The sequence below is a fragment of the Stenella coeruleoalba genome (genome assembly GCF_951394435.1).
Source record: "Stenella coeruleoalba genome assembly, chromosome: 1".
Taxonomy (NCBI): domain Eukaryota; kingdom Metazoa; phylum Chordata; class Mammalia; order Artiodactyla; family Delphinidae; genus Stenella; species Stenella coeruleoalba.
The window spans coordinates 56,097,644-56,123,791 of NC_137169.1; the positions used below are offsets into that span (position 1 = coordinate 56,097,644).

The following is a 26,148-nucleotide window of genomic DNA, read 5'->3' on the forward strand; positions in this document are numbered from 1 at the left end:
GGTCTCACCCCAGCACTCCTGCAGTAGAGTCTGTGTTTTAAATATCCCAAGTTTGATTCGGTTGTACATTGAAGTTTGAGAAGCACTAGTCTACTGCAATGGCTTAGTTTCTTCACTGTCATCCCTGGCTCTAGGCTTATCTTCTACCTTTTCCGCCATACTTAACACACCCGGGATGTGCTTTCCTTCCTACAAAACTGAAAACATAGTTCCTAAGTCTAAAAGTTTCCAACATTTCATCATGCATAACAGTTAAAGTCCAGATAAAAATCCACATGACCTTCAAAGTTCTTCCTATTAGACTTCTAAGTACTTTTCCAGGTATACTTTTCTGAACATACCCTAAGGTCTCACTATACGGCTTGAATTTCCCTAAGGTACCATGCCTTTCCTCCTCTGTGCCTTTCTTTCCACACTCTGTTCCCCTGCATGGAGTGCCCTATACCAACCTGGTTGAACTCTGGGAATCCTCACTTTACTCTTTTTGGGAATAAAGGACACATGCTCTTTATCTTGGTAATTGTACCTGATACACAATAGATATTGATTATCTATTAAGGGCAAAATAAATTATCAACGTGCAACAATGTACCAAAATGTTTTCCAGAGATGTTTGAAGACTAAATGAGATGAATAACAAGCAAGCATAATAGAGTACTAGGTAATAAGTACCATTCCAAAGGCATAGTGGCTATCTCATTACTTCTGATGACATTTCAGAGAGGTGGTTATTATCATCTCCATTTTACAAAAAAGGAAGCTGAGACAGAAAGAGGGTAAGGAACTTATTCAATGTCTCATAATATGTGTGCATAGAAACTTAGGCAATCAGATTCCAGAGCCCACGTGCTTGACTCTATGGCCTCCAATGCATATAAAAGCATTTTTCAAAGTCCTTGTAAATGTAAAATTCTAAGATTTGTGTGGTAATCAGACACATAATCAATAGTCACAATTGTCATTTCTTTAAAAATAACTTTCTATGAAACATTTAGAACACCATAAAAAGGGTGAAGTGCCAACTGTTTCAATTAAAACTATGTTCAGTTCACAGCAAAACTTTTTGAGTGTCTACTCTAGTGGATACGTATCCGTGCTTCTTTGCCCACTGCTCCTTCAGTAAGATCACCCTAATTTTATTTTGAGGTACCACTTTTCCCCCACTGTAAGTTATTTGGTTAGAGTGAGATCAATTCTCTTCCCATTTCTTGTTTTCCAGGAGTGCACAGGTGACTCACACCTGTACGGTCATCATATTCGAAGTTACTGGCCACCATGACTGATTCAGAGATGGGCTCATGACCCAAGTAAGTCCATGAGTGGGACTCAGTTTAGTAGATATTAACATATTGGTTGATGGTTTATAATTGTACGAGTAGAAGAGTAAGAAGGAAACTCAAAGAGGAAAGAGGTGAACCAGGAGAGAGTGGAGTCATTGAGATCATTGTTTGTAAAGAGTTTCAAGAAGTAATGCATCGATATAATGAAATTAATAGTTGAAACGATCAACCAAAATACTTGGACAAAATATTTTATTCACTTTCAGTAACCATAACTTCAGTTATGATTGATTGTTCCCAGCAGGATTTGTATCTGTGTAAATAGGCACATATTGATTTTTTTAAAAAAGAGAAGATAGGTGATCTCATTATTTTCTTTTTTAAATCAAAGGTTTCCTTTTAGGGATTTTTCCTTCACTCAGGAAAATACTGAATGAGTCACGGTGTTAATCTGTTTTGCTCTAATGAATCTTATCTTCTTATTATGGAGATGTTTTTCAGTGTGGTGATAATTGCCTAGTTGATTGATAGTGATTTATTTGTACTCATCTCTTCATTCAATAACGCTTTATCAAGTTTCAGGTATGCATCAGACACTGTGCCAGAGGAAATGAGTTTCAAATGTGTCCCATAACCTAGAATGTAAGCTGCATAGGAGCCCATGACTCAGAGCCTGGTGCCTAGCAGACATTCAGTATTAGATCATACTATCAGAAATCCATACATATGGATGTGGAGTGTATTTCTGTATTAATTTAACAATGGTAGCTTCTGGCAAGCTATGCTTGGCCTTCAAATATTTCCTGTGACTCAGATATGAATTAAAGGCTTGAGCCTCTGTACTTCTTTTCCTTATTACAGTTACTCCTCATAAGCCCAGGTTTAATGACACATTTTTAGAAGTTCACAATAAAATCATTAATATGCTTAGTATCAGTACAATTTTGAATAGTGGTCCTGGAATGGCACCCTGATTCCACAGTAGGCAATGATTTTGGCCCCTATTAGTTTACTAGCTTTAGTGGGTTGAATGGTGGCTTCTTCCCAAAATATCTCCACATCCTAAACTCTAGAATCTGTGAATGTGACCTTATTTGGAAAAGGGGTCTTTGCAGATTTAATTAGTAAGGATTTCGAGCTGAGATCACCCTGGATTACCTGGATGGTTTCCAATTCCAATGACAAATGTCTTTAAAGGAGACAGAAGAGAAGAAGACACAGACACAGAGAGGAAGGCCATGTGAAGATGGAGGCAGAGGTTGGAGAGATTTAGCCATAAGCCGATGGAGTCCTGGAGCCGCCAGAAGCTGAATGAGGCAAGGAAGGATTGTCTCCTAGGCCTTGGGGAAGTCTATGGACCTGACGACATCTCGCCTTTGGACTTCTGGCCTCCAGAATAGTGAACAAATATATTTCTCTTGTATTAATTGTTGAGCCTGTGGTCATTTGTTAAGGCAACCCTAGAAAACTCATACGCTAGTTCATAGCAACTATCTAATTAAGGATTCTCTTGGGTTGTTTTATTTCACAATAATTTGAGGAAGTCAGTATTTCTACTCCAATTCTTATTTTCATCCAGTGAAGACATTTGTCTCCATTAAAGTGACACTGACCCTGGGACAATATTCCTCTGGGGGAAAAGTTCCGTTTACAAAGCTCCACAGGTTGGCCAAGTGTCTGGGTCAGGGAGCAGGGAGACATTGCTTCTGGCTCTACCCATCTCTGGGCTAAGTTCTTTCTGTGTCTCTGATGCTTCTTCCTATGAGGATGCTAGGCGAGTTCCGTTGAAAATTAACCATCCACCCAATCCAGAGTACTCTACTCCCCTTTATTCTTTCTTCCTCACTCTGTTGGTTTCTTTCATATCATCCATCACAACTGGTAATTATATGAATACTTGCTTGTCATAACTCCAAGTTCAAGGCACATAATAATTGCAACCTAGCCTATTGTGTGGCACTCAGTAGGGCCTCAACAAAAATGTATTAATGAATAAATCAGTGAGTGAACATTTTGAGTGGAGAGCAAGAAAATGATTATTACTTTGGGGTCAGAATCAGACTGTTCAAGGACGGATTTTTTTTTTTTTTAACTTACTACGTCAAACGCCATTGAATTTCAAGATTGAGAAGAATCATGACTTCCTGACAAATACGACCAAAATGCTTGGCTGAAACATTCTCGGTGACAGGAAACTCACTACCTCACTACTTCTGGTCTTTTCCATTTCGCTTTCCTTTCCCACTCCTCCCGCTTTTTACAATCTTTATTGCAGCATTTTGCACACCTGATGCACAGAGGCCTGTTAGTCTGTAAGTGGGAGGGACAGAGGGAACCCCAGGGCCCAGTCCAGGGCCTGAGACCCCCGGGCTCAGAGTGGGCGCGCGGTAGCTGACAGTTGGGTAAGGTAGCGGCGCCACCTTTCTGCCGAGTTCGCCTCGAGTCTCGGCTTCCCTGCGGGCAGAGGGTCCTTCTCTCCGGACTCCTCGCTTTTCCTCCCCCAGGCCCGGCGCCACGCGCAGCCGCATCCCCGCCGCCGCCCCCGTCACCTGCGCGCCAGCCCTGACGGCTCGGGGGCCACTCCTGCCGCCCCGGGAGCGGTGGCGGAGGGCGCGGGGCGCGCGGGCGGCGACCCGACCTTTCCTCCCTTCTCTCCCCCAACTCCCGCCTCTCCCTCCGCTCCCCCTCAGCTCCTCCTTCCACACTCCGCTGCCTCCTCTCTCTTGACAGCTGCCCGGCACCTTCGGCAGGGAGTTTGGAGCCGCCCCACCGCAGAGCCTACAGCCGGCCGAGCCCCCGCGCCGCCGCCATCTCTGCCTCCGCCTGGGTGGGACCTGGGCCTCGAGGTGGGACCCAACTCTCTCTCTCTCCTCTACCCGCTTCTGCCACCTCTTCCGTCTCCCGGCCACGCGAGGAGCCGGGCGCCGGGGCGCGCGTGGCTGGCCGGAGCCCGCTGGCCAAGTGGGGACCGGGAGGCCGGGGCGGGTCAGCCGGCGCCACCGGAGGGGCCCGCGCCATGGGGGAGGGGCGGCGGGGGCTCTCGTTCCCCCGGGGCAAGGCGCATCGGGGCGCGCGCCCGAGGGCAGCCAGCCCAGCCTGGGCGCGCACCTGCCGGGCGCCTCAGAAAGGACGTGCCACCTGGCCAACTTCTTTTCCAGGTCTCCTTCCTACTTTGGAAACTGAAGGGACTGCGACGGAAACCAGTAAGCCCTGGGGCCCGGAGGAAGGATTTGTTGGTTTGGATGACAAAAGGAAAAAAAATGTGCTCTAGGAATGGTTTAGCCCGGAGCTTCTGTTTCCACCATCTCCGGCTTTCCCCAAGCAAATTAATAAAACAAAACAAAAACAACAAAACCCAATCCCAACCAAAGCACTTATTTAAAGGGACTTGTAGGGATGTGAAAAAGAGACCCAACCGAGGAATCATTTTGGAAACCCCAGGTAGGATGAGGCCATTTGAGAAAGTGGGAATTTGGGGGTGTTATTTCTAGGACTTGGGTTTGCAAGCAGAAGAGGAGACTGGCTCTTGTAAGCCTGAGGGAGTTCCTTATATTGAGGGACTGCCTGGAGTGTCCTCTGTTAACTTTCATTTCCTTAAGTATTAAAGTATGTTGAAACAAATAGCTCTTTCAGAGCTCTGGACTTGGAGTCAGAACATCTGGCTTTTGGTATGATTTGCCATTTATGGTGACAGCTGTGGTTAGTTTAATTTCTTTGGGCCTCAGTTTCCTCATCTGTCAAGTTCTGAGGGCCTTTTAATAATATCTAAGATGTTTCCCAACTTAAAAATTTATAATTCTTTAACTTTTTAACATGTTACAAACATTGCTAGATTCATAATTTCATGAAATTTTAAAAATCTATACTGATCTTGGGATTTTTGTTCATATGCATTTAAGACTTATGATTTTAGGGTTTTCCAACCAAAACTTAAAGAGAAAAACACTTATAAAAGAGCTCAGAAATATGTAGTTTATATGTAAATATTTAGATCATCTCTGAGTCTAGCTTGAAGAATCATGTTCAACTTGAAGTTAATATTTGCAACACTGCAACAAAAACATGTGGCTTTAGTATAAGTACTTATGCACTTTCAGTATTGTATGTTTGGAGGAAATAAAAATTGTTTTGGAGGAAAACAAAAATTGCACCTTTCCTATCAATTTCTGCTCTTGAACAGTGTTACTTTTTAGCATGAAGTTGTGTGCAGGATATTAAAAAAATGGTTTCAGACCACTTTAGAGCCTCTCTGAAATTAAGTTCAGTAGCAGAGGTGCCAATTTTAGTAATGCATTTTAGTTGTCTTGGGATGAATCCTAGAAAAATAGCAGAGTTAACTAAACAGATAAACCAGAAATTAGGAATTGACACACAGACACACACAAAGTTGTACAAGAAGTGTGTACTGTAAAGTGTCAGCGAGATTTTTATTTCCTTTTGATAAAAAACAACAAACAACTGTTGACTTGTTTTAGCAGACAGAATGTTAGAATAGCTTTTGTTGTTCCTTGTAATTCAAAATTATTTGAGACTTAGTCATCAGTAGGTTGGGATAGGTTTAGAAGTGTCTCTGGCTCTTTTTGGTGGCTTTGATCTGAAATAAAACAATGTGTTCCCACCTAGCATGTGCTTTGTATTCCATCTGGAAGAGTGATATAGATTTGAAGTACTCTTTTATGAACACATTTAAATTTATTTTCATTGCCTTTTCACCTTTGGACTGGAAGTGTCATCAGTTATTCAGGCATTTGTCTTCCATGATAGCCTCTGGTGACGTAGATGATCATCTCCTTTGAAAGAGATGCCCAGAATGTTAAAGAAATTGGTTGTTGAATGAACAGAGAGTAGTAGAACTCAAATATCCCGGCTTCTAGTCGCTTGTTGGAAAACAACTGAAAACAGTGGATGGATCTGCGCATGGTCCAACTCATTCATGGCTTGGGAGAGCCATCATGGTTGGCAGAAGCTCTGTTCCTCTTTTGTAATGAACTTACCGAGAAAAAAACAGTGTGTCTTCGCAGTTAGATCACTATTATATAACGAAAAGGTTTGTGTTTGTGAAGTGCAGTATCCCAAGGGGGTCTTAGAAATAAAACTTAAAAAATATCCAGAAAAAGAAAAGAATTGCCTTGGCAGATATTGCACTGCATTTTTCCTGCTGAGAGCCAAACACATACTAAAAAACATGTCCTGTGGAGCTAAAAATGAAGAAAAGGGCTTACAGTCTGCCCTAATTCTTTTGAGATTTTTATGTGATTTACAAATTCCACTTTTAATTAAATCAGAAAGGCACAAGTGTTCGCCTCCTGGCCAGACCTAGTACATATAAACTTTTGGAGTTTCAGTTCAAATTTGGTCTGCTTATAATTTGAAATATTCCTCCTCAAATATTTTTTAAAACTTCTGTTAACTCCGTAGTGATATTACCTGTTGTCTTTTCATACACATCATCTTATTAATCTTTAAATTTTTTGAACTATGACATATACAGGGAGAAGAGTACATAAAACAAATGTACTGGTTGACAAATAATATAGCAAATCATTATAACAGATAATTACAAGGCAAATACCCATTATTTACCATACAAGTAAGAGAACATGCCAATACCCAGAAACCTCTTGCTTGTTCCTTCCTAATCACAATTTTCCTTTTACTTAAAAAAATTATACGAATATAGGAGGCACTCTTTCATAGATTCTTTTGCTTAACATTATGCTTATGAGACTAAGCCATATCCTCTCCATTTGAAAGCATAAACTTTTAAAAAGAGATGTCTATATTCCCTATCATTGATTCATTTCTTCACATTCTCTCTTAAACCTATTTCTATCACTCTTCTGTTTTCAGTACTCTGCCAAAACTATTCCTGTCACTGTCACTGGTGACATCACCTCTCCCAAATCCAGTAGTCAGTTGTCACCTTTGATCTTACTTCACCTGTTGGTAGCATTGTCACAGTTATCACTCTCTGCTCCTTGTAATATTTCTTTGTTGACCTCCAGGACACCATGTACTCTTTTTGATTTTTCCTTCTTCTTCACTAGCCATTGCTTTCTGTCCCCTTTGCTGATCTCTCTTCTGCTCTCAGAGGTTTTAACCTTAGAATATCTTAAGCTGTGGTCCTTGCGAGCTCATTCCTTTCTACGCTCTTTGATGATTTCACGCAATCTCTACATTTGTACACTGATGCCTCCAAAATGATAGCTCAAGCTTTGAGTTATCTCCTTGAACTTCAGACCTCTATGTCCACCTGCCTGCTCAACATTTCCATTTGAATGTCCAGTAGATATCTCCAGTTCAGCATGCTCCAAATGGAATCTTCATCTTGCCCAAGCCCACTCTATCTGCAGCCTTCCCTACCTTCATCCTTCACGTTGCTCATGCCCCAAAACTTGGAGTCATCTTTGATATCTCCCATTCCCTCATACCTTAGATGTCATGTGTCAGGAAGTCCTCTTTGCTCTATCTTCAAAATAATTCCTGAATATAATTACTTTCATCACCTGCATGGCTGCCATCCTAGTCTGAGCTGACACCATCTCCCACGTGGATTATTGCAAGAACCTCCTAACTGGTCTCCCCATTTTCATTCTTTTCCCTCCATAATCCAGTCTCAAAATTGCAATTAGAGCTCTTTTCTTGCAACATATGTCAGATCATGTCACTGTTTTCCTCCAAAATCTCCAGTGCCTTTCCAGTTCATACAGAGTAAAGTCTTAAAGGACCCAAATCCTTAGAATTACCTATAAGGTGCTACGTGTTTTTTTCTCTCCCATTTACCTATCTGATCTCATTTCTTGCTGTTTTTCTCATTCACTCAGTTCCAGCTACACTGGTCTCCTTGGTATTCTTTGAGTATATCGGGGACCATCTTTGCTCTGGCTGGAACGCTCTTCTCCCAGATACCACAGGACTTACTCTGTTACTTTCACTTCTTTTAAATCTTTGTTCAGTTGTCTCCTTTTCAATGAAGGCTACTCTGATTATCACATTTAAAATTGTACATCTTACCTTGCAAAACACTTTCCCCTTTCCTTTGCTTTTCCGCATGTACTTACTACCTTTAAAAATACTGTATGACTTAATCATTTTTCCTGTCTCATTTCTATTAGAATGCAAACTCCATGAGGGTGGATTTTTTTTTCCTGTTTTGCTCCAAAATAGGGCCTAGTACCTGAAATAGAGCCAAGCGTATAAGGGGAGCTCAGTAATTTTTTTTGATGATTGAATGCTGTTGCTGACAGTGGATGTTGTTTGTTTGTTTTCATTACTGGATATATTTTATTATATGAATATAATACCTTTATTTTTTACTCATTCTGTTTCAGGATATTTGGGTCATTTCTGTCCTTCTCTCCTTCCCTCCCTCCCTTTTTCCTTTCTTCCTTCTTCTTCCCTCCCTCCCTTCCTTCCTCCCTCCCTCCTTCTGTCCCTTTCTTTCTTTCACTACCATAAATAAACCACCTATGATTCTTCTTCTACAAATGCCTTGGTGCTTAGATGCAGGAGTTTCTTTAGAGTATAAAACTGCTAGTCAAATTACTAGAACACAGGGCTTGCAGATATCAGCTTTATTAGATAATGCCACACTTTTCCAGCATGGTTCCACCAATTTATATTCCTACTTTCATTCCTCTACATCCCTGCCAAAATTTAGTATTATCATGACCTTTAATTTTTGCCCATCTGGTAGGTATGTATTATATCATTACTGTTTGTTTCCTCAATTACTAGTGAGATCGAGCCTAGTATCTGTAAAAATAGGCTAGGTTATGCTGCGGTAACAGATTATCCCCAAATCTCATTGACTTAATGCAATAAAGGTTTATTTTTCATTCAAGAAAAGTTTCCTCTGGATTAAGGCAACTTTCCAGGGCAACTATTGTCAGGTCTAAATTCAGGGAACCTCCGTCATTCTGTAGCTGTACAATCTGGAACACAGGACTTTCCCAGTTGGTATAGTATGGGAAAAGAAAGTGGGGGTAATCATGAACTAGCTTTAAATGCCTCCATCTGGAAGTGACATGAATGATTTACACTCATACTTTAGACGCAAAAGAAGTCATATGGTATGCCTAACTTCAAGGAGGTGGGGAAGGTTAACCTCTGTTCTAAAAGAAAAAATAAATCTGAGAATACTGGTGAGCAGCAATGTATTAGTTACCCATTTCTGTGTAACAAGTTACCCCCAAATTTAGTGGCTTAAAACAACAAATACTTACTGTTTTCAAATATCAAGAGTTGATAATATGTTGGGTCTGTTTTTGGGCTCTGTATTTGTTCCTTTGACCTCTTTCTGTAATTACTACAGGTTTAAATTGTCTTGCTATCTGGTAGGTAGGGGAGTAAATCCTCCCACTTGGTGCAATTTTTTCAGGAGTGCTATAGCATTCCTTGGCCCTTTACCTTTCCATATACATTTTTTCAATCAGTTTGTCAAGTTCTAAAAAATTGGTTAGGAATTTAATGGAGATTCTATTGAGATTGTTTTGAGTCTATAAACAATTAAAAGGAAATTGATACCTTGTAAATATTCAGTTCTAGAATCCATGACTGTCTCTCAATATATTTAGGTCTTCTCTAATATGATAAATGTAAACATAGTCTCATTTTTCCCTTAGGAGTCCTTGAACATCTTCTTGTTTGATTTATTCACAGAAACTGCATATTTTTGAAGTTATTTTAAATGAATCTTTTCAAAAAATTCATTGTGTTTCTGTTACTGCCATAGAGAGATAAACTTGACCTTTAAAAGTATTTTAAAAATAATAGCTTTATTGGACTATAATTCACATATCATAAAATTCATCCTTTTATAGTGTACAAATCACTGGTTTTCAGTACGTTAACAGAGTTATATAACCATCACCACTATCTAATTTTAGAGCATTTTTGTCACTCCCAAAAGAAACCCCATACCCCTTAGCATTCACTCCCCATGCCCCCTCTTCTGATCCCTGGAAACCACTGATGTACTTTCTGTGTCTAAGGATTTGCCTATTCTGGACATTCTGGACGAATAAAATCATGGGGACTTTAGTGAACAGATTCTTTCACTTAGCATGTTTTTAAGGTTTATCCATGCTGTATCATGGATCAGTACTTCATTCTTTTTATGGCCAAATAATATTCCATTATATGGATATATCACATTTTGTTCATTCATTCGTTAGTTGATGGACATTTGGGTAGTTTTCACTTTTTGGCTATTATGAATAGTGCTGCTACTAACATTTGCATACAAGTTTTTGTGTGAATGTATGTTTTCATCTCTTTTGGGTATATACCTGGGAGTAGAATTGTTCAGTCATATGTAACATTATGTTTAACATTTGAAAATCTGCCAAACTATTTTCCAAAGCAGTTTTCATCATTTTACATTCCCACCAGCAAGGTACAAGGGTTCCAATTTCTCCACCTCCTTGTCAACATTTGTTACAGTTCAGAACCTTGATTAAGCTATCATAGTGGATGTGAAGTGATACTCATTATGGTTTTGATTTGCATTTTCTGATGACTGATGATATTGAGCACCTTTTCATGTGCTTATTGACCATTTATATATCTTTTTTTTGAGAAATGTTCTTTGCTTATTTTTAATTGGATTGTTTGTCTTTTTATTGTTGTGTTGTGAGAGTTCTTCATATAGTGTACAATCGCTTTTAAGATACAGGATTTCAAATATTTTCTCCCATTCTGTGAGTTTTCTCACTGTTTTGATGGTATCCTTTGAAGCCCAAGGGTTTTAACTTTGTCTAGTTTATCTATTTTTATACTTAATTTCAGTCTAAGAAGCCATTACCTAATTCAGGGTTGCAGAGCTTCATTTCTGTGTTTTACTTATAAGAATATTAGAGTTTTAGCTTTTATGTTTAGGTTTTTGATTACTTTGAATATATGGAATGAAGGAAAGGACCAATTTCATTCTTTCACATTTGGGTATCTACTTGTCCCACCACCATTTGTTGAAAAGACCATTCTTTCCCCATATCTAAGTGTCTTGTCAAAAATCATTTTGCCAAAAATGTAAAGGTTTACTTCTGGAATCTCAACTCTGTTCCAATGACCTATACTTCTATCTTTATACCAGGTACCACACTGTCTTGATTACTGTAGCTTTGAAGCAAGTTTTGAAATCAGAAGTGAATCCTCCAAATTTGTTCTTCTTTTTCAGTATTGTTTTAGCTATTCCCTTGCATATATCAATACATATGAATTTTAGAATCAGCTTGTCAATATATATACAAAATGTAGCTATAAACTTGAAGGGATTGCATTGAATCAATTTGGGAAATATTACAATCTTAATAAAATTGTTTTTCAGTCTATGAACGTGGGATGTTTTTCCATTTATTTAGGTATTCTTTAATTTCTTTCAGTGATGTTTTATAGCATTCAGTGTACAAATAATTGCATTTCTTTTGTTGAAAATATTCCTGAGTATTTTATTATTTCTGATGCTATAGGAAATGGAATTATGTTTTAATTGTATTTCAGATTGTTCATTGCTCATGCACAGAAATAGAAGTGATTTGTGTACATTGATCTTGTATTCTGCAACCTTGCAGAACTTACTTATTAGGTGCAATATAGTTTTTGTGAATTCCTTATTATTTTCTACATACAAGATCATGTAGTCTGAGAATAGAGATAGTTTTACTTCTTTGTTTCTAATCTGGATGCCTTCTATTTCTTTTTCTTGCTCAATTGCCCTGGCTAAAACCTCTAGTTGAATAGAAAGTGCAGGTGAATAACTTTGTCTTGTTCCTGATCTTAGCAGGGAAGCAGCCAGTCTTTCACCATTAAGTATGATGTTAGCTATGGGTTATTCATATGCTATTCCTAGTTGAATGTTTTTGTCGTGAAATGGCATTGGAATTTGTCAAACCCTTTTTCTATGGACATGTCATGTCTTTTATTCTATTATTATGATTGATTGATTTTCACATTTTAAATCAAACTTGCATTCCTGAGGTAAATCATATTTGGTCATAGTGTATAATCCTTTTTATACATTGCTGGATTTGGTTTGCTAGTATTTTTGCATCTATATTCATAAAGGATTTTGGTCAGTAGTTTTCTTTTATTGTGATGTCTTTGTCTGGTTTTGGTATCAGAGTAATACTGGCTTCATATAATAAGTTGGGAAGGGTTTAAAATGCTTGGTTTTAGGTAGTTCTATTTTCCACCAGCAATCTTGCTAAGTTTTGTAATTAAGTTAAACAGCTTACATATAGATACTTCGGGATTTTCCACTTTTCTTGTCATTCATGAATAATGACAGTTTTGTTTCTTCCTTTATATTCCTTAAACCTTTTCCACTTCTCTTTCTGCCTTGCCTAGGACCTCAGGTATAATGTTGATTTGAAGTGCTCACAGGTGAAGTCATGTCACATTAAGAATGATGTTTCTTTCTTTGAATTTCCTCTCAGTACTGCTTTATCTGCATGAAATAATTTAAGTTTTGAGATGCTTTTTTCACTATCATCAGTTTAAAATATATTATATCTTTTTTGCCCAGTGGCTTACTTTTTTTCTTAATGTCCTAGTATATGGCATTTGTGTAGTTATATTTTTGCTATTTTTTCTGTTTTAAAAACACCGTGGACAGAGAACGTGGTCTGTATGATTTTAGTCCTTTGGATTTGTTTGTAACTTACCTTATGGCTTTGTACGTGGTCAGTTTTTGTAAATGCCCCATTGGTGATTAAAAATAATATGCAGTCTACAGTTTGGGGGAGCAGAGTTCAATCTATGTCAAATTTGTTAATGTTTTTGTTCCAGTATCATTTGTTAGTATTATTTCAATCTCATATATCCTCATGTATTTGTGTCTGCTGTGCTATTCATTCTTTAGGAGAGTGTATTAAAATTTTCTACCATATATGTGGATATCTGTCTTTTTCCTTGTGGTACGCTGAATTTTCACCATATACATTTCAAGGCTACATTATAATAAATATATGTTATTTTGAGGTTATACTACATGTACACATTTAAAATTATTATGTATTCCTGCTGAATGGATGCTTTCATTAATTTGGAGTGATTCTCGAGTTATATTTCTGTTTTTGTAGGGTTTATTAAAGGGATACTACTTTAAAATATGTATTTATATGTTTAACAACCTTTTTCAGTAGCTCTGACTTATGATTATCCTCATGCTTCCTGTTGGCTTTAAAATGAAAACCAGAAATATCCACTCTTGTAACCCTTCAATCCACATTGCTGATGTGCCAAGCTTCAAGATGTGATTAATGCCATTGTAATATTTTTAAGTGAGATTCAGTAGATGTTTATAAGAAATATCAGACACAGAAATACTGGTTATGTAGTAAAACATCCCTGTCAAATTTAAGTGCCATCAACTTGGAAGTTTAAAATCTTTTTTTTAAAAAAAATATTTATTTATTTATTTGGCTGCATCAGGTCTTTGTTGCGGCATGCGGGATCTTCACTGCAGCATGCGGGATCTTTCGTTGCGGTGCGTGGGCTTCTCTAGTTGCGGTGCGTGGGCTTCTCTCTAGTTGTGGTGCCCAGGCTCCAGAGCACTTGGGCTCAGTAGTTGCAGCACACAGGCTTAGTTGCCCCGTGGCATGTGGGATCCTAGTTCCCCGACCAGGGATTGAACCTGCGTCCCCTGCACTGGAAGGCAGATCCTTAACCACTGGGCCACAAGGGAAGTCCCTAAAATCTTTTCCAGAATGTGAACACTGAATATGTCTAAGGTAGGCTGTGTGAAATTTTTGTGGATATTGATTCTCACTGAATGAAAGTCAGCAAGTCTCTTATTCTTCCATAGAATTGATAGGCTAGATTCTTCCCACTTATACAATTTTATCGTACCAATAAAGTGTCCTCCAAAGTGAATACAGCCCACTTTCAATTTTGCCTGGCATCAGCATCTTTAAGTGGTCCAGTCGGCTGGGTTAAAGCTGTGGCTTTGCTGAGCGTAGATGGAGACTCGCTGAGGAGAGAACAGAGCTGTGGGAACCATTGTCTGTGGATGGTCTTAAAGGAGAGAGTCACGCATATGAGAACTATTTTAATGAAATTTTCTGGTACCCTGTGGACCTACTTAAATCAGACTAGAGTACTATGGACTAGCAAATAAAAATGACCCAAATGGAGACACCCTAAAGGGGCATTGTGATGTTGATATTAATTTTTAAGTCTTTGCCAATTAGAGAGAAAATTCAGAAACAGTACAGACTTACAAATCTGTATATATATATGTGTGTATAACAGTGAATGAGAAAGATAAAGAGAGAAGGAGGAAGGGAGGGAATGGGGGGAAGAGAGAGAGACAGACAGATTGACGGACTGACTGACCGACTCTACTCTTGGGCTAATAATTTCTATAATGTTTATGGAAATGTATAAATGTTTTATCTAGTTGTACTAGATAATAGCTAAAGATGTGAGCCAAGTAAGGATTCTCAGCGGCGTCTATAATGGTATTATAATAGGCTTTAAAATGTATTATAATGGTATTATATAATGGTATTATATAATGGTATTATATAATGGTATTATATAATGGTATTATATAATGGTATTATATATTATATATAATGGTATTATATATTATATAATATAATGGTATTATAATAGGCTTTAAAATGTGAAAATGTTAAGAACAGCTGTTACCAAATAGCTGTTTGGTGAAGGCATAGGACAACTTAGTTTTTCTCAGAATTATATTTTCTCATTTTACTTTAACTAGCACGTGTTATTTGGGTGTCTAAACCTATGAGATAATCAAATAATTAGACTTCTGTATGCACCAACAAAGTTTCTGAACCAAACTGGTCAGTGTGTAGGAGATGAAAGAGAAAATAAATTATACACACACATATATGTGTGTGTGTATATGTGTTTATGCATAAACAGAGAGAAAACATACTGGCACATATATAATAAGCACCTGATAATTGTAGTTGCTGTTATATTATGAAGATGTTATCTGTTAGGATCATGACCTACCCAGGAGGTAGCTGAGTATTTCTCTAGTGACCTGGGTGTCTTGCAGTAACACTGCTGGTTACAGGTCTGATCTGAGAGAACAAAAAGTTCTATAAGAAAACCTTTTAAAATAATACTTACGATATGCTTCACATTCCTCCCCATTCTTCAAGAGGCAGTTAAATCCTCACTCCTCTCTGAAATCTGTTATGATTTATCCAAATTAAAAATAATCTCTGATTCCTCCTAGTTACCGCTCTTTCTAGTTAGTTGTAATTCTTTAAGACATTGTGGATTTTTAAGATACACGACTGCTTTTGCACTGCTAAGAAAGAAAAAGCTCTGCCTGTTTATTGTACAATGCTTTCTCATTGTTTAGAATTTTTGTTTTATGTCTACTGAAAGGGCTCTTTTAGAATTACTTAGGTAAAGATTTTTGTTTAAATCATATCACTCTCATGAGGAAAGTAAAAGTCAAAGAAATCCATTAAGGAATTCGTTTTCTTATTCAGAATCCGGTTTTTCTGAATCATTTTTCAACTCAGTGTTGTTGATGTCAGTATTTTCCCAAATGGTATCATACTCTGGGTTATCAAGACTATTTGTTATATAGCACTTCAAAAAAGAATGCTTCACTATGGTTTCTGAGATTTTCTTTTTTTTTTCTTTTCTATCTGTTCCCTTGGGAGAGGGGGACTGTGGCCCAGGGGAATGCTGTTTGTGGGCTCTTATTTTTTTTTTTGAATTTTGTTTTATTTATTTTTTTATACAGCAGGTTCTTATTAGTCATCCATTTTATACACATCAGTCTATACATGTCAATCCAAATCTCCCAATTCATCCCACCCCCACCCCCACCCCCCACCGCTTTCCCCCCTTGGTGTCCATACATTTGTGCTGTACATCTGTGTCTCAATTTCTGCCCTATAAACCGGTTCGTCTGTACCATTTTTCTAGGTTCCATATATATGCATTAATATATGATATTTGTTTTTCTCTTTCTGACTTACTTCACTCTGTATGACAGTCTCTAGATCCATCCACGTCTCTACAAATGACCCAATTACGTTCCTTTTTATGGCTGAGTAATATTCCAGTGTATGTATGTACCACATCTTCTTTATCCATTCATCTGTTGACAGACACTTAGGTTGCTTCCATGTCCTGGAGATTGTAAATAGTGCTGCATTGAACACTGTGATATATGACTCTTTTTGAATTATGGTTTTCTCAGGATATATGCCCAGTAGTGGGATTGCTGGGTCATATGGTAGTTCTATTTTTAGTTTTTTAAGGAACCTCCATACTGTTCTCCATAGTGGCTGTATCAATTTATATTCCCACCTACAGTGCAAGAGGGTTCCCTTTTCTCCACACCCTCTCCAGCATTTCTTGTTTGTAGATTTTTTGATGATGGCCACTCTGACTGGTGTGAGGTGATACCTCATTGTAGTTTTGATTTGCATTTCTCTCATGATTAGTGATGCTGAGCATTCTTTCATGTGTTTTTTGGCTATCTGTATATCTTCTTTGGAAATGACTATTTAGGTGTTCTGTCCATTTTTGGATTGGGTTGTTTGTTTTTTTGATATTGAGTTGCATGAGCTGCTTGTAAATTTTGGAGGTGAATCCTTTGTCCGTTGATTCATTTGCAAATATTTTCTCCCATTCTGAGGGTTGTCTTTTCATCTTGTTTATGGTTTCCTTTGCTGTGCAAAAGCTTTTAAGTTTCATTAGGTCCCATTTGTTTATTTTTGGTTTTTTTTCCATTACTGTAGGAGGTGGGACAAAAAAGATCTTGCTGTGATTTATGTCAAAGCTTGTTCTTCCTGTTTTCCATTAAAAGTTTTATAGTGTCTGGTCTTACATTTAGGTCTCTAATCCATTTTGAATTTATTTTTGTGTATGGTGTTAGGAGTGTTCTAATTTCATTTTTTTTTGTGTGGTACGCGGGCCTCTCACTGCTGTGGTCTCTCCCGTTGCAGAGCACAGGCTCCAGATGCGCAGGCCCAGCGGCCATGGCTCACGGGCCCAGCTGCTCTATGGCACGTGGGATCCTCCCAGACTGGGGCACGAACCTGCGTCCCCTGCATCAGCAGGCAGACTCCCAACCACTGTGCCACCAGGGAAGCCCTCATTCTTTTACATGTAGCTGTCCAGTTTTCCCAACAGCACTTATTGAAGAGACTGTCTTTTCTCCATTGTGTATCCTTGCCTCCTTTGTCATCGACTAGTTGACTGCAGGTGTGTGGATTTATCTCTGGGCTTTCTATCTTGTTCCATTGATCTATATTTTGTGCCAGTACCATATTGTCTTGGTGATTGTAACTTTGTAGTATAGTCTGAAGTCAGGGAGTCTGATTGCTCCAGCTCTGTTTTTTTCCCTCAAGACTGCTTTGGCTATTCGGGGTCTTTTAGGTCTCCATACAAATTTTAAGATTTTTTTGTTCTAGTTCTGTAAAAAATGCCATTGGTAATTTGATAGGGATTGCATTGAATCTGTAGATTGCTTTGGGTACTATAGTCATTTTCACAATGTTGATTCTTCCAGTCCAAGAACTTGGTATATCTCTCCCTCTGTTGGTATCATCTTTAATTTCTTTCATCAGTGTCTTGTAGTTTTCTGCATATAGGTCTTTTGTCTCCCTAGGTAGGTTTATTCCTAGGTATTTTATTCTTTTTGTTGCAGCAGTAAATGGGAGTGTTTCCTTAATTTCTCTTTCAGATTTTTCCTCATTAGTATATAGGAATGCAAGATATTTCTGTGCATTAATTTTGTATCCTGAAACTTTACCAAATTCATTGATTAGCTTTAGTAGTTTTCTGGTGGCATCTTTAGGATTCTCTATGTATAGTATCATGTCAAATGCCAACAGTGACAGTTTTACCTCTTCTTTTCCAATTTGTATTCCTTTTATTTCTTTTTCTTCTCTGATTGCCGTGGCTAGGACTTCCAAAACTATGTTGAATAATAGTGGTGAGAGTGGACATCCTTGTCTTGTTCCTGAACTTAGAGGAATTGCTTACAGTTTTTTACTATTGAGAATGATGTTTGCTGTGGGTTTGTCATATATGCCCTTTGTTATGTTGAGGTAGGTTCCCTCTATGCCTACTTTCTGGAGAGTTTTTATCACAAGTGGGTGTTGAATTTTGTCAAAAGCTTTTTTGCATCTATTGAGAGGATCATATGGTTTTTCATCTTCAATTTGTTAATATGGTGTATCACATTGGTTGATTTGTGTATATTGAAGAATACTTGCATCCCTGGGTTAAGTCCCACTTGATCATGATGTATGATCCTTTTAATATGTTGTTGGATTCTGTTTGCTAGTATTTTGTTGAGGATTTTTGCATGTATATTCATCAGTGATATTGGTCTGTAATTTTCTTTTTTTGTAGTATCTTTGTTTGTTTTTGGTATCAGGGTGATGGTGGCCTCATACAATGAGTTTGGGAGTGTTCCTTCCTCTGCAATTTTTGGAAGAGTTTGAGAAGGATGGGTGTTAGCTCTTCTCTAAATGTTTGATAGCATTCACTTGTGAAGCCCTCTGTTCCTGGACTTTTGTTTGTTGGAATATTTTTAATCACAGTTTCAATTTCATTACTTGTGATTGGTCTGTTCATATTTTCTACTTCTTCCTGGTTCAGTCTTGGAAGGTTATACCTTTCTAAGAATTTGTCCAGTTCTTCCAGGTTGTCCAGTTTATTGGCATAGAGTTGCTTGTAGTAGTCTCTTGAGATGCTTTGTATTTCTGTGGTGTCCGTTGTAACGTCTCCTTTTTTTTTCACTTTATTTTTTTTTTGTGGTACGCAGGCCTCTCACTGTTGTGGCCTCTCCCGTTGCGGAGCACAGGCTCTGGACGTGCAGGCTCAAGCGGCCATGGCTCACGGGCCCAGCCACTCCGCGGCACGTGGGATCTTCCCGGACCGGGGCACGAACCCATGTCCCCTGCATCGGTAGGCGGACTCTCAACCACTGCGCCACCAGGGAAGCCCTGTAACTTCTCCTTTTTTATTTCTAATTTTATTGATTTGAGTCCTCTCCCTATTTTTCTTGATGAGTCTTGCTAATGGTTTTTCAATTTTGTTTATCTTCTCAAAGAACCAGTTTTTAGTTTTATTCATCTTTGCTATTGTTTTCTTTGTTTCTATTTCATTTATTTCTGCTCTGATCTTTATGATTTCTTTCCTTCTGCTAACTTAGGGTTTTGTTTGTTCTTTCTCTAGTTCCTTTAGATGTAAGGTTAGATTGTTTATTTGAGAGATTTTTCTTGTTTCTTGAGGTAGGCTTGTATAGCTATAAACTTCGCTCTTAGAACTTCTTTTGTTGCATTCCATAGGTTTTGGATCATCGTGTTTTCCTTGTCATTTGTCTCTAGGTATTTTTTGATATCCTTTTTGATTTCTTCAGTGATCTCTTGGTTATTTAGTAATGTGTTGTTTAGCCTCCATGTGTTTGTGTTTTTTACGTTTTTTTCCCTGTAATTCATTTCTAATCTCATAGCATTGTGGTCAGAAAAGATGCTTGATATAATTTCAATTTTCTTAAATTTACTGAGGCTTCTTTGTGACCCAAGATGTGATCTATCCTGGAGAATGTTCCGTGCGCACTTGAGAAGAAAGTGTAATCTGCTGTTTTTGGATGGAATGTCCTATAAATATCAATTATATCTCTCTGGTCTATTGTGTCATTTAAGGCTTGTGTTTCCTTATTAATTTTCTGTTTGGATGATCTGTCCGTTGGTGTAAGTGAGATGTTAAATTCCCCCACTATTATTGTGTTAGTGTCGATTTCCTCTTTTATAGCTGTTAGCAGTTGCTTTATGTATTGATGTGCTCCTATGTTGGGTGCATATATATTTATAATTGTTATATCTTCTTCTTGGATTGATCCCTTGATCATTATGTAGCGTCCTTCCTTGTCTCTGTTAATAGTCTTTGTTTTAAAGTCTATTTTGTGTGATATGAGAATTGCTACTCCAGCTTTATTTTGATTTCCATTTGCATGGAATATCTTTTTTATCCCTTCACTTTCAGTCTGTATGTTTCCCTAGGTCTGAAGTGGGTCTCTTGTAGAGCGTAGCATATATATGAGTCTTGTTTTTGTATCCATTCAGCCAGCCTGTGCCTTTTGGTTGGAGCATTTAATCCATTCACGTTTAATTATCAAAATGTATGTTCCTATGACCATTTCGTTAATTGTTTTGGGTTTGTTTTTGTAGGTCCTTTTCTTCTCTTGTGTTTCCCATTTAGAGAAGTTCCTTTAGCATTTGTTGTAGAGCTGGTTTGGTGGTGCTGAATTCTTTTAGCTTTTGCATGTCTGTAAAGCCTTTGACTTCTTCATTGAATCTGAATGAGATCCTTGCCGGGTAGAGTAACCTTGGTTGTAGGTTCTTCCCTTTCATCACTTTAAGTATATCATGCTACTCCCTTCTGGCTTGTAGAGTTTCTGCTGAGAAATCAGCTATTAACCTCATGGGAGTTCCCTTGTATGTTATTTGTCGTTTTTTCCTTGTTGCTTTCAATAATTTTTCTTTGGCTTTAATTTTTGCCAATTTGATTACTGTGTGTCTCGGCTTGCTTCTCCTTGGGCTTATCCTGTATGGGACTCTCTGCACTTCCTGGACTTGGGTGGCTATTTCCTTTTGCATGTTAGGGAAGTTTTTGACTATAATCTCTTTAAATATTTTCTCCGGTCCTTTCTCTCTCTCTTCTCCTTCTGGGACCCCTATAATGTGAATGTTGTTGCATTTAATGTTATCCCAGAGGTCTCTTAGGCTGTCTTCATTTCTTTTCATTCCTTTTTCTTTATTCTGTTCCGCAGCGGTGAATTCCACCATTCTGTCCTCCAGGTCACTTATCCATTCTTCTGCCTCAGTTTTTCTACTATTGATTCCTTCTAGTGTAGTTTTCATTTCAGTTATTGTGTTGTTCATCTCTGTTTGTTTGTTACCTTAATTCTTGTAGATCTTTGTTAAACATTTCTTGCATCTTCTTGATCTTTGCCTCCATTCTGTTTCTGAGGTCCTGGATCATCTTCACTATCATTATTCTGAATTCTTTTTCTGGAAGGTTGCCTGTCTCCACTTCATTTAGTTGTTTTTCTGGGGTTTTATCTTGTTCCTCCATCTGTTACATAGCCCTCTGCCTTTTCATCTTGTCTATCTTTCTGTGAATGTGGTTTTTGTTCCACAGGCTGCATGATTGTAGTTCTTCTTGCTTCTGCTGTCTGCCCTCTGGCGGATGAGGCTATATACGGGGCTTGTGCAAGTTTCCTGATGGGAGGGAGTGGTGCTGGCTACAGCTAGCTGTTGCTCTGGTGAGCAGAGCTCAGTAAAACTTTAATCCACTTGACTGCTGATGGGTGGGGCTGGGTTCCCTCCCTGTTGGTTGTTTGGCCTGAGGAGACCCAACACTGTAGCCTACCCAGGCTCTTTGGTGGGGCTAATTGCTGCCTCTGAGAGGGCTCCCGCCAAGGAGGACTTCCCAGAACTTCTGCTGCCAGTGTCCTTGTCCTCACGATGAGACAGAGCCACCCCCTGCCTCTGCAGGAGACCCTCCAACACTAGCAGGTAGGTCTGTTTTGGTCTCCTATGGGGTCACTGATCCTTCCCCTGGGTCCTGATGTGCACACTACTTTGTGTGTGCCCTCCAAGAGTGGAGTCTCTGTTTCCCCCAGTCCTGTTGAAGTCCTGCAATCAAATCCCACTAGCCTTCAAAGTCTGATTCTCTTGGAATTCCCCCTCCGTTGCCGGACCCCCAGGTTCGGAGGCCTGACGTGAGGCTCAGATCCTTCACTCCAGTGGGTGGACTTCTGTGGTATAAGTGTTCTCCAGTTTGTGAATCACCCACCCAGCAGTTATGAGATTTGATTTTATTGTGATTGTGCCCCTCCTACTGTCTCATTATGGCTTCTCCTTTGTCTTTGGATGTGGGGTATCTTTTTTGGTGAGTTCCAGTGTCTTCCTGTTGATGATTTTCAGCAGTTAGTTGTGATTCTGGTGTTCTCGCAGGAGGGAGTGAGAGCACACCCTTCTACTCCGCCATCTTGAACCAATCTCCGAAATTTTCTTTTAAGTTGGTTCATTTTGCAAATTTTATGCTGGCTCTATATTGATCTTAGCAAAAGATGTCCACAGAAGGTTTTCAGATAGCACACAGGGCTCATATTCCTTCCTTCCTCAAATGGTCTTTCAATAGTTTGTTAACTGAAATATTGATGGATTAAAATTGTCCTGTCTGTCATTAGAAAAGCACCCCAGGTTTCTGTGTATGCAATCAATGACAACGAGATCACAGCTGCTACCAGGCCATCAGTGGTTGTAAGATGACATCGGTTTTAACAAGGATCCTGGTGTCAGAGGTGTTAAAATATTGTGAATCTTAGAATAGAGGAAATACAATACTACTCTCTCCCTTTGTATTGTATTTCTTGGAGTTCAACTAATATGTCATTTCTGTGAACTTTTAATTAGCTCCTAGGACTTTGTTAGTAGCTACTTTCTTTGAAATCCATTAGCACTTAATTTAATTAAAAGGACAAAATAATAATTCTGCATGAAAAGAATCCATGCACATGGTTACAAAAACCTACTGTAATAAAACACAGTGGTTCCGTTGCCCCACTCCCTTCACTTTTTTATTCCTGACTTTGAGAACAACTAACTTTAATCATTTCTGGGTTTGTTTCCTCCATTGGCTACCTCTGTAGGGCTAAATAATATGCTTATATTGACTTTTTTTCCTTTTATTTTCATTTATCAACTTTAAACAGGTACCATAGTAGGAAAGAATTTAGCTTACTAATTTCACCTTCTTTCTCTGACCCTCTTCTACATATAACTATATTAATTTTCTGACCTCTTTTATTGGTTCCGTTTATAATTCCATGACCATTTCTTGTTCCATTCAGTACAGATGGTTTCTCTTGACTCCCTACTTTATGAGGTTGGGATATTTCACCCTTTGCCTTCTCACCATCTCTCCTTTTATAATTATACTACTCCAATTTTGACAGCTGTACAGTGAAAATATTGATAATATTTTATGCTAAATATTTGCAATTAAATTTTTCATTTTTGTCTATTGGTTAGGCCAAAAAGTTGAAAAATAAATAAATAGCAACATTAATGTTATTGTGACTTTTTAAGTATTACTCATTGCAGAACTAGGAAGAGTTCTAGGATTATTTCATTCAATGTGACTTCTCAGCCACCCAAAGGAGAATGTTCCTAGAATCAAGGTTAAGGGGATTCTTTCTTCTTTCAAATGGATTTTTTAATTTCAGCATTTGCTCAAAATTGTGCCATATTTTATTTCAATTCGTATTTAGATCAGGACTTTTTAATAAGGCTTTTTCCATTAAGCTGAATTTTTTCTTATTGTGAGAAGATATGTGAGCCTTGTTCATTATGTCTTTAATTTTAAGTTTTTTCCTCATTCCCTTTATTTTTTGGAATCCATTTCATTCTTCTTTTTGAAACTTATTGAATGCATATTCTTATTTGGACTAGTGGCTTCAATTTTGAACTAAGGCTTCCTTTTTTCCCTCATGTTATTCTGGTTTTTTGTTTGTTTTATTTTCAAATTTTTGCAGCTTCAGAATCATATTATGCATTAAGTTGCCTTCTGTCCTCACCTTTTTCTGGGCCATTTCCTTTCAGTGGTCATCTGTACCCCATCTACTATCTGGACAGTTCATTCTCAAGCCTGCAGAGTCATCAACTGAGTCGTAGTCAAGCTTTCCTGTATCCTGAGTCCCTGAATCCCTCTTTGTTGGTTTATTCCTCATTTTGCTGGAATACGTCATAAAATTACCTCTGAGAAAGAGATTCACGGGATATAAATTTTCTAAATCATTGCATTATTGAAAATGTATTTGTTTTGCTCTGATACTTGCTTGATTGGCTAATAGAATTTTAAACTATAATTTTCCATCAGCCATTACTGGATTGTTTTCTAGAATTCAGTGTTTTGAGATGAAACATTTGTTTTAATTCTGTTTACCGTTCCTTTAGTGATTTTTTTCTCTCTGGAAACTCTTCCTATCTTCTCTTCTTCTTTGCTCTTCTGCAATTTCTTAATGATATGCTTAGGAATGTATTTTTTTTTCCATTCCTCTTTCTTGGAAGTTGGTAGAATTTTTTTTTTTTTTTTTTTTTTTTTTTAGTTTGAAGACTTATGTCTCTTATCAGCCCTGGGAAATTTTCTTATATTATTTCGCCGATCATTTTCTCTTTATTCTTTTTTTCTGTAAATGCTATTGGTTGGATATGAATCACTTGACTTTATTCCCCTCCCCCCACCTTGGGGAGGAATTAATTATGCAAATATGTTTTCTAATCTTTCCATTGGAAAAACTTTTTCGCAACTCTTCCCTTTTTTTTTCCCAAAGCTCTTTCTTCCTCTGATATTCCTTTGTCAGAACAATCTTTGAGTTTATGGGTGCAAAGTCTTTTGACACGTCCTCTTTAGCATTTGTTAAAGCTACTTTTTTTCCTCTGATTTATCTCTGTGTCCCCTGTGGTAGGTTTTCTTTTTTCTGTCTTTCTTTATTCAAAATTTTTCCATTATACTGAAGACTTTCTTCATGTCTTAGCTCATGTCTCCATTCAGGGTGGCTTTACGTGAAGAAATAAGAATGTGAATTCTGTGTGTATGGGCATTGTTTGCCATCTGACAGGCTTCATTTTAGGCCCTTGAGTAAGGAGCTGCCATTTATGCTGAAGGCTTATCCCCTTAAGTATCAGGATGTGTAAGGTCTTTATCATGTTGGTGCCAAGCCTATACTAGAAGCCCAAGTTCTCCTCAGATAACTTGTATTTCCCCCCCTTTATCATATAGGAGTATAAAGGACAATTATTTATTTTCTTTGGCCATTTGACACCTTTGAATATTTTGCTTGTCTTTGGGAATTCCCCACATTATAGATCCATATTTTACCAAGTTTTCTGGCTGTCTGAAGGTAGATTGTGAATTAGGTTTTACCACTTAGAAGCATTCATGCCAGATTTTAGTTGAGAAGTGTGGGACATGAAGGGGCACATGAGCTCAGAAGAACTCAGAGGTAGTAGGCACTATGGTTTCAGTCATAACATACAGTGTCCTGTTGTGGTGTCAGGGCTGTCTTTTCTAGAGCAATTCTACATTAGATGTTGGGTATGGTTCTTGACTGTGTGCTGTACTGGCTGGGTTCTCTGGTCCTCGCTGAGGTTCTGTGAGGTACCCAGTAATCTTTAGTAAGTTCCTTTTCTACTGTTGACTAAAAAAAATGCACAATGTGAGAGTTGTAAGTTAAGTTTTATTTGGGGCAAAATGAGGACTATAGCCCGGGAGAGAGCCTCTCAGACAGCTCTAAGAAACTGCTCTGAAGAGGTGTGGGGGGCAGTATATATGTGATTTTGGTGAAGGGGGTACATGCAATCAAGCACACATTTTGGCAGAGGGTAGCTGCTAGTCACGAGGATCAGATGTCTCTGTTAGTGACTGTGCTTTTCTAGATGTGAGAAGATGCAAGAAATTGGGCTCATAAAGTCTTCTGAAAATATCTAACTATCTGAAGGCCTGTTCTGCCAGGTTTTCCCAGAGCACAGAGTGCCTCATTCCTGATCTCCACCCTGAACTCGCTTCAGGGTGTGTTGAAGGTCAGCGACTACAGTGGCTAATGACTTCATTCCAGATGGCAAGTGACAATTTTCAGTTGGCACTACTTAAACTAGGCAGAGTTGATTTTGGTTATTTGTAAACCACTCCACTGACAGTTACAGAGAGCTAGATTTTGCTGTTTATGAGGGGATAAAAAAGTCAAACATTACATATAGAGACCAAACGATCCAACATCCAGGGTTCTCCCAAGCAAGTTTGTTTCCTCATTGATGACAGAGCCTTCCCCAAATGTCCT

The 26,148-nt window shown here is 38.3% G+C and overlaps 1 protein-coding gene across 3 annotated transcripts in view; it reads left to right on the forward strand.

The window, feature by feature from the left end:
- Window positions 1–3,328: 3,328 nt before the first annotated feature.
- LEPR (leptin receptor) overlaps window positions 3,329–26,148 on the forward strand; it is a gene marked incomplete at its 3' end in the record, with an annotated part of 102,513 nt that continues 79,693 nt past the window's right edge. For 2 of the 3 annotated variants that reach the window (XM_079941784.1, XM_079941785.1), the window contains exons 1-2: window positions 3,329–3,682; window positions 4,011–4,483. In XM_079941784.1, coding sequence (XP_079797910.1) covers window positions 4,297–4,483 — 187 coding nt within the window. In that variant the 5' untranslated portion in view covers window positions 3,329–3,682; window positions 4,011–4,296. The remainder of the gene's footprint in view (window positions 3,683–4,010; window positions 4,484–26,148) is intronic. The other variant, XM_079941786.1, reaches the window with a different exon arrangement.